At 38.4% G+C, this 9610-nt stretch overlaps 1 protein-coding gene across 2 annotated transcripts in view; it reads left to right on the forward strand.

Moving 5' to 3' along the window:
* Positions 1 to 9243, forward strand: part of GABRB2 (gamma-aminobutyric acid type A receptor subunit beta2) — a 238274-nt gene extending 229031 nt beyond the window's left edge. For both annotated transcript variants that reach the window (XM_030328030.1, XM_030328039.1), the window contains one exon: positions 7788 to 9243. In XM_030328030.1, the coding sequence (XP_030183890.1) occupies positions 7788 to 8135 (348 nt within the window). In that variant the 3' untranslated portion in view covers positions 8136 to 9243. The remainder of the gene's footprint in view (positions 1 to 7787) is intronic.
* The last annotated feature ends 367 nt before the right edge of the window (positions 9244 to 9610 follow it).

Below are 9610 nucleotides of genomic sequence, written 5' to 3' on the forward strand. Positions count from 1 at the left end.
TTTTACTTTGGAAAGAAGTGCTTTGGATATTCCCAGGTGGTTAACAGTTCATTACCTTAGCATTTCAAGTTACTCAGGTCACAGTGTCATTTCATGGAAGATAAAACATGATCTCCTACCCAATACTAGTCACAGTAATTGGAAATTGCAGAGTTAGGATTTCCTGAGTTTTTGCAATTTCTCACTCTTCTCTTGATGATATGAGTGGTAAACTGGGATTTAAAATAGCCCCATTTTCACTTCCCAAGATAAGCATGCGATGCTGCTGGGTCACTGAGGAATGTGATTTGTTTTTCTGGACAAGGACATTCCTCCAGAGCATACACCTGTCACTGAGAAAGGTGCAGAAAGGAAGCAAGAAATCTGAAACTAGACCTGGAATTAACAAATTATATAAAAATAAGATCCATTCGTCATTGTTTAATGTGATACCTTTTAAGCAAAATGGAACTCTGTTAACCAAAGCATGTTCTGTTTCTTGATGGAAAAAAAAATGTTGGAATTAGGAATGGAAAGAAGGAAAAGAAAAGCTCTTAATCCAGATGTTTAACATGAATTTACTCCTATTTAAACCATCAACAGACAGGTCAGTCTGGGAAATAACTTAGGTCAGCAGAAAAGTCCATCCTCCTACCCAACAGAACAGCTGATTCAATCAGTGTGCACACTGTGTTATTCACGGAGAATCATTCATAGAGTCTCTGGAATGCTGGAGTAAATAAATCACTCTGTTTCCCAAAATTTCAGCATTTAATTGTTGATTGATAAGCAAAATAACCCCAGGTAAAGCATAATTTTATGGTGGATTGTTGAATGAGAAACATGAGACTTTCTTTATTCGTACTGGCCTGTTTAATAGGGCCTCTTCAAAAACCCTTATTGTCAGGAATGGACACCTGTAAGTTAAAGTTCAAGACTAGAAAGCAAATAGTGTAGATGCTTGGACTAAAGCAAGGCCTTCGGCTTGGTTCTTGCAAAGGCAATTTATCTGCAGAGAATGACAGTTTATTCACTAGTCTGCCTCTTCCTTCTCTTCCCCTTCATTTACTTTTGCTTCCTTCTCTCTCTTGTTTTAACTACTATCAACAAATTTCTCATGGGTGTTTGAGTAAGTAAAAATGCCAAAACATGAAAATTTGAAAAATATTTTGTTATATTTCCCAGAGCAGTAGAGATTGGTACATGATCTTTCTGGTTAAAGGGAAACTATGTCTTGTTAATATCTTAATCAAAAAAAAAAAAAAAAAAAAAGGACAGGTTAGTGTTTTCTACTGTGTCTCACTGCTCAAGTGAAGAAAAAGACAATTAGGAAATCCACTTGGTCAGCCTGGTAAGGTTGGGGTGGAGACCCGATTTCAAAGATTAGCTAAATCCACATGACAACTGCTATTCCCTTCATTTTCTGGAATGTCTTCGCCTAAGTACACCCTGATAAAGAGATGGCATTTTAAGACAGAACTCATAATTGAAGACAGTCTCAAGATAGACAGTTGTGTTGTGTGAGGATTAGGAACCTTGGAACAGACAGATTTAGTGCCAGTACATTACATACCAACTGTGCAACTCTGGACAGATCAATAATCCAGAATTCTCAATCTCCTCATTATTAAAATGAGAATATTAGAAATAACTTTTTCATAGGTTTATTGTCAAGATTAAATATTGAAACTGTGTGAAGGCTTTAGTATAGTTCCTATCTCCAGAAAGTAATAAATGGAGGTCACATATGTTTTCTCTGTATGAAAGTTGCTTTTCAGCTTGGTGGTGTGGACTGTGGTCAGAACTTCAGCTTTTTCATTGTGTCTCAAGGCCTCTGTTTCTTCTTTATTTGAAGTCATGCCCTTCTGCTGCTGTCCAATGGACTGATAGTTTTCCAAGTGTGAACCCCAGCCTCGCAGCCTGGCATCACCTGCAAGCTGGTGATTTCTAACCTGGGAGCTTGTTAGAAATGCAGATCATTGAGCCTTATTCCAGCCTTACTGATTCAGAACGCTGCAAGTGGGGTCCCGAGATCTCTATGTTTTAACAGAGCCTCTAAGGAATTCTTTTTTTTTTTTTTTTTTTTTTTTTTATTTTTTTTTTTTTTGTTTTTTTGTTTTTTTTTTTTGTTTTTTTTTTTATATGAAGTTTATTGACAAATTGGTTTCCATACAACACCCAGTGCTCATCCCAAAAGGTGCCCTCCTCAATACCCATCACCCACCCGCCCCTCCCTCCCACCCCCCATCAACCCTCAGTTTGTTCTCAGTTTTTAACAGTCTCTTATGCTTTGGCTCTCTCCCACTCTAACGTCCTTTTTTTTTTTTTTTTTCTTCCCCTCCCCCATTACTACGTGGCAATGAGAAAAAAATGAAATATGGCCTCTAAGGAATTCTGATGAATGTTCAAGTTTGGAAACCTCTGAAACAGACTATACCATCCGCCAAACTAAGGAAATACTGAGAGATGGTTCCTAGACAGAATTTGTCCCTGGTAGGGCTGGTGAACTATCAAACCACAGATGTCTACTATACGTAGGTGAAAGCATTTGAATTTAATAGGATTTTACATCAGCTGTCATATTTAGTGGCATATTTAAAGACAGAAATTCTTATTCATTCCTTATTAAGGAAAATTTTGCAAGCCTCCAGAGGACTACCATTCACTGAGAGGGTCCTCTTTTATGAGCTGTAGAGTACACAAGGGCTTGGGGGATGCTGCTGTGCCTCAGCATGACACGGCGAACAACGACCAGATTATAATTCCTACTCTAACACATATTCACTATGAGAACTTGTGTTAGGTTTCTTAATTTCTCTGTGCTTTATTTTCTAAGCACGAGATTAGTACCTGCCCTACAGGGCCACTGGGATAACTGAAAGAGGTCAATATGTAAAATGATTAGTCCTGGCTTCTAGTTGCTACTCACTAAGCTCCATTCTCTGAGACAAGAATGGGGCATCCATCATGTAAATAGCCAGGGCCCTATCAAAAATGCTCCTTCCATATTTCAGGCACCTGAGCATACTGCTTCAGCAAGAGACCTGTATAAATAGAGGGAGAATACCTAGAGTGAGAAAGGAATTCAGGGGGTAACCCCATGCAGTTCCAATCTTCAGACTGGTGCTGCAAAATTAAATCCACCTTACTGATGACTCACTGAGAGATTGGATTACTAAGGTCACAAAATTAATTCTATCTAATCACTTCTTACTGAGCCCCTACTATGTGCCAGGCACCATGCCAAGTGCTTGGGGATACAACACTGAAAGAAAAAGACCTTGCTTCTGCCTTTCCCAGGAAGTATAGCCTGGTGGGGCAGCCAAATACTAAACAGATGATCATAATGACAAGCATTATGGTGGAATGTTGTAGGGCCATGAGGAAAGAGAAACCAGGCTCTTTCCTTGCTCTGCCACACTAGCAATGGAGACATCTCCCTCTTTGACACTGGCTTGAGGGCTGTTTTCCCTATCAGTCAGGAGGATAGCTGGTGGATCTGTGAACCCATGAATACTGTGCTCCCTCTCCACCTGTGAAATGAAAGGCAGCTTTTACTCATCTCACTTCAGCATTCAGAAGTAGCTCAGTCCAGACTTATGTATTATACTTAATAAGTGTATTATGTATTATAACAAAAATATAGTGTTTACTTTATATGAAGCATTGTTCTCAGCACTTTACAGAAGTCACTAATCAAAGCAAAATTTAAATAATCTGATGAATTCAAAGCTCTGGTTTGTTTATATAGTCGATGGCATTTAAAAAAATGGCCATGGAAGATCAAATGTATGCATTTAATGAATATTTATTGCTTTTTAAAAGCAAGAACAATTATGATTTTTCTGAGTGCTTGCTATGTGCAAAGCTGGGCTAAGTGGTTTGCGTGTGCTGTCTTATTTAATCCTCTCAAACAACTCTAGAGACTGGTGTTTCTCCCACTTTACATATAAGAAATGAACTCAGAGAGGTTGAATGATTTGCCCATGGAATCAAAACTAGTGAATGGCTCAACCCAGAGTCAAAATGTGGATTGTCTGAGTCTAGAATTAGAACTTGGAAACACTGCACTATATTTCCACTTCTAAAAGAAAACAGATATGCTTCCAGGTGTTGATCAGGCTACTATTCAAAACAGACAAACAAACAAACAAAAAATTCTCAGAACTGGTGATTCCACAGCAAGTTGGGTAAACAAACAGATGCTGTGGCGTAGTGTCAAGGGAGGGATGCAGCTAATTTCTGAGGAGGTGAGTAAACAAGGTTGGCATTATCTGGGAGGCTTTATGGAGAACGTGAGAAAACTGGCCCTTCAAGGACAAGGTGGGGTAATCAGAGCAGTGTCTCAGGGCTTCCCTTGAATGTGCAGCCTAATAAACTGCAACCCGCTTGAGCTGCCTCCTCCATGTCACCATTAATTGGGAAATAAATTGGAAATGAAGGCGGCTGTACTTTATACCTCTCCACTTTACAGCTCCATAGCTAAGGGTAAGAGTTTTCTGGGAAAAAAAGATTGTTGTTTTTCTTTTCATTGTTTTGTATTTTAATTGAAGTTAATTTATACCTTGACTATTAATGACCTTAATTAAGACTCTGCAGGCAGTCAAAGTTTGGGGTTCAACTATCCTAATGTAGCACAACACTGAGGAGTCACACTTTATAAGCTGATGCAGATGTCCAGCCTGCCTCACCTACCGCAACCAACCGCAGCCTCAGCCTGATTAGATCTTCAGCAGTGGCAAGATGATTAGGCTTACCTACGGAAAGTTCATCACTCATGTCTATTCCACATCCACTGTGAGGGCAGGATACTTTTTTTAAGCATGGCTATTTGCTGTGTTTTCTCAGCCCGCTAGCACCTTTATGTTTCCCACTGCATTTGTAGCCTGTCGTGACAATCACCTTGCATAGCACTTCTGCTTCCCAAGTTCTTCCTGCATAGTCAGTTGATCTCCCAAAACTTTATTCTTAACAGTTGAAGAAAACTAGCTTGGGATGGATTAAATCACTGTTCCAAGGTTAGAAATAAGAAACAGGGCAACCAGGAGTCCAGTCTTTTCACTCCAAGTCCATTTTGTTTTCTGGAGGCTATTATTGCCACAGGGACCAGCAGCCGCTGTCTTCTTCACCACTGTGGCTACAACACCTGGCACAGCGCCAGACACACACTAGTGCCTGTTACGTATATTTTGTAAATTTTTGATTAAAAATAAATTATAAAGCTTCAAGAATTATCTAACAAATCTTGGGTTTCTTAAATAACACAACAGAAACCCACTAAAATCAGACGAATTATCCAACTTAGAACAAGTTGCCATACTAAGAGTCCACTGTTCCCATTATTTTTATAATGCTTGTTATTATTGATTTGTATTCTTACCTCAGCCAAGTCTGATGTATATAACTGTTCTTAACATAGTTGCTCAATAGAAAAACAAATATCCTGGTGCTTAGAGAGGGGGAGACTCCTGAACAACTGTCATGTGTAGCGGCCAAAGGAATTTTGCTAAGCAGTTATTTTCTAGGTAGTTAAAAGAGCAAACAACCCAGAGCAGAAGGGAAAATAACAACACTCTCTGAAATAATGAAGAGTGATATGTTCCCCCACTTCTATCCGCTTTACTTTCCTTGAGTGTTGTAAAGTCACACTTCTCTCCCCCAAGCTTTGTGCTCTAATGATCAAACTCCATCACTTAGTAACTGTGCGACTTTGTGACATTTGATGATGCCTTCACTTTATAACCTAGGAATGAATTCCTTTTTCAAAAAGATGGTCGTGAGCATTCAGTTAGACAGTTTCTGCAAAGCCCTGGTACATGAGACATGACTTTAAACATTTGTTTTCTTCCCTAGGGCCATTGAATCCATCACTAAAGCCATTACCTGGCCCTTCCTTGAGAGAAGTGTTTCTAAATTCATTGGGTTTCATTTCCAAATCTTATAAACTTTAAATATTAATCTTAAGAATATATTTGTTTAATATGTCCACTAAGCAAAATACTACCATATACCAAACCTACAGAAAATCTAATCAGTGGGCAGAGATTAATTGGTCAATTACTAGGTTCTAGCATATTTTATAGGTTCTGTTTCTCAAAATATTTTAGATTTGAATTTAAAATACAGGGTCATTAAACCACATTTGAAAGCTAATTGTTACTGTATAATCTTAGCAACCTTCTTTTTGCCTTCTGCATAATTCATGAAGCTCAGACCATTTTATCTTCCAATTAAGTGTTTGGTTATATCCCTTGCTTCCATATATCATCAGTATCTACTATTGATCATTTTTATTTTATTTTATATTTCAACAACTTTACTGGCAATTGGTATATCATGATTCTCCATCAAAGTAAATGTACTCTGTTATTAATAATAATGTGTTGCAACTAGGTTTTATTATCTGTAGCAATTGAAGGCTCTTAAAAATAAGACACACAAATCTTCCCTTCTTAATAAAACAAAAAAAACATTATCACAGTCATTTAATATTTGGGTATCATGGTGTCAGTATTCATTCTTTCCTTTTAGCTTTGCCAAGAAGCTAAAATCATCCAAGAGATAAAAGAGGTCACCATATCTACAGGACACCCTCCTACTCCCTGGGCTCATAATTCAACTTAATACAGCCAACTTTGGGTTAACTCACTTCTTGAATCCTGCCTCCTTCCATTCCTTCTCAGGTCAATCCCTCACCCCACTGACCCTTCCACCATGCACAGTTTTGCCCAGCTGTTAATTTTCAAGTCCCTTGTTCTGAATTCTGTTGTATTTTGGCAAGTCACATGATGCCTGAATTTCTATTGTTCAAAACTCTTCTTTTATCCTATTTATATTGATATTGCAAATTTAGGGTGATATCTCATAATCATGGGTGTTAAGAAACAATTAAGTGAAGTTATAGGAAAAGGTTTCTGGTATATGTAGCAAGTGCTTAACAAATGTTATCTACTGGTTTTAGTTCTAGTTTTAGCATGAATTCATCTATAATTAGGCTACTATCATGAGCATAACTCAGTAATTAATCCCTTAATACTATTTCATACCTAGAACAGCTTAATTTTGTATTTATTCATATCAGAACTGTAAATTCTTTAAAGAGTGCCACGCCTTCTATTTCTCTGTATGCCCTAAGTGGTAGTAGCAGCAGTTTATTATATCTATTATATCATTACCTTATTAAAGAAGTGCTCTAAGGTTGGATTATTATACCATTTAATAGATGAAGAAACTGAAACTAGCATAGCTTATAGTGATGGAGGCACCATTCACATTAGGAATTCACCCAAGTTCACTTAGATAGTAAGTGGCAGAACCAGGATATGCACCCAGACACATGGATCCCAAACCCACATACCCAGCTAGTATGTTCCTCTTTCTTCCTCATCTCTTGAGTGGCCACTTTGAAACAACTTGGTAATTGCAATGCTTTTTAAAAGAAGATCATTAGAATGGCAAACGTCAAAGTGCCTCTGATTTTTGAGCATCAAAAATAAACCCATTAGAAGATATTTGTGATATAGTTAAAATGTGAGACACTAGCCTTGATCAAGCTACATTCTCATCTCAGTTCATAGCCTGATGATCCTCAGTGATCTCAAATGGCTCTAAATGATGTACTGATTTGGGTTTAGTCAGATGATGAGCGATATCTGTTTGTCCGTTATCCTTCTTAGATAATGTAGCCTCAAAGCCGGTTCTCTTAACACTCTGATAAATATTACCTAGATCACATATCCTAGCACCTTGCATAATTAGGAGCAATAAAGGCTTACTGTTTTATCTTATTCGATTCTTCTCCCTTGCAGATGGACCCACATGAGAACATCTTACTGAGCACTCTTGAGATAAAAAACGAAATGGCCACATCTGAGGCTGTGATGGGACTTGGAGACCCCAGGAGCACAATGTTGGCCTATGATGCCTCCAGCATCCAATATCGGAAAGCCGGGTTACCCAGGCATAGTTTTGGCCGAAATGCTCTTGAGCGACATGTGGCACAAAAGAAAAGCCGCCTGCGGAGACGTGCCTCCCAACTGAAAATCACCATCCCCGACTTGACTGATGTGAATGCCATAGATCGGTGGTCCCGCATATTCTTCCCAGTGGTTTTTTCCTTCTTCAACATCGTCTATTGGCTTTATTATGTGAACTAAAACATAGCCTCCCATGGGAAGCAAGGACTAGATTCCTCCTCAAACCAGTTGTACAGCCTGACGTAGGACTTGGAAAACACATCAATCCAGGACAAAAGTGATGCTAAAATACCTTAGTTGCTGGCCTATCCTGTGGTCCATTTCATACCATTTGGGTTGCTTCTGCTAAGTAATGAATACACTAAGGTCCTTGTGGTTTTCCAGTTAAAATGCAAGTGATTTGTATACATGCTGGCAAGACTGTCTGAGTGTTCCACTTTATCTGCTGATGCAGCCTATATAGAGGGCAATTATTTAGAAGATATTCTGAGAGGGCTCAGTAGCATTGCCAGTCATTTTGCTGAGAAGTGGTCATATCCAGATACTCCCCATCTTCATTTCTAAGGTTGGCATGCTGTTGAGATGGCACTGTGTTTATGAAACATCTGCAATGCCATGCAAACATGCTTACTGAAGATGACCTATGCCTGTCTTAAGGTGATAATGGTGTGTCATGGGAAGATAGTTCCCACTGGATTCTAGAAGGTTCTCATGTAGTTCAAACAGGATAGGCAGAGTGAAGACAGAGACTTGGTAACCAATTTGGCCAGTCTCTGCTTGAGCACAGGGAGTCAACTCTGATGTCTTCCATTTTGACATTTCTAGAAACTGGGGACTACTAAACATTATCATGCGTGGTGGCCAAGAAGTGTTTCTAAAAAGCTATTTCTTGTTGGTTAAAATAGAGTTAATAATCCAGAGAAGAGTGGAAAATCCAGAAACAAATGTTGTAACAAAATTAAAGCAAGCGAGCAGCATGACCCTTACCAGCCCCACACAGCATCTGGTCCATACATATTTTGTATAATGGCAAAAGGTCAGTGAGAGAGATTTTTTTCCCCCACTTCACAGGCTTTTGACAGCACACCTAAAGAGGTTTTTATAGTTTATCTAATCAAAAGACAACCACAAAATAGAAAAGCTAGCAAAATTAGAAGTATCTTAGATGCAGGTTAGATTGGGAGTCATTCAAATATACTAATATAGAGCACAGATAAAGCTAGGAGACAGGTTGATTTTCTCAGACAATGTCAGCTGTCTCTACAACATTTCCCTTAAGTTTATTTCTGAATTTAATAGGGTATTTCAAAAGAAGGATTTGTTCATTTCTTTAAAGGATTAATGGTCCTTTGCCAGCTTTTCTTGTTTCTGAAATCCTGATTATATTCTTAGGAGACAAAGCAAGGCTTTGAAGAGATTGATTGAACTACATTTCCTTATGTGCAATGACATTCACCTTTGTATTTTTCATAGCAAACAATACTTAAAGGATTATGTGCACAAGTAGAGTTAGTTTGTGGGTTTGTTGGATTTGACTTTTTAAGGGTGCTTTCATTGTATATGTTGCGATCTGCTGGATCAAAGAAAACATGAAAAGTAGTGTAGAATAGGATAACAACAAAGCCACATTAACATGATGAATGTTATGAGCCTCA

This window comes from Lynx canadensis, chromosome A1, assembly GCF_007474595.2.
Source record: "Lynx canadensis isolate LIC74 chromosome A1, mLynCan4.pri.v2, whole genome shotgun sequence".
In the NCBI taxonomy this organism is placed as follows: domain Eukaryota; kingdom Metazoa; phylum Chordata; class Mammalia; order Carnivora; family Felidae; genus Lynx; species Lynx canadensis.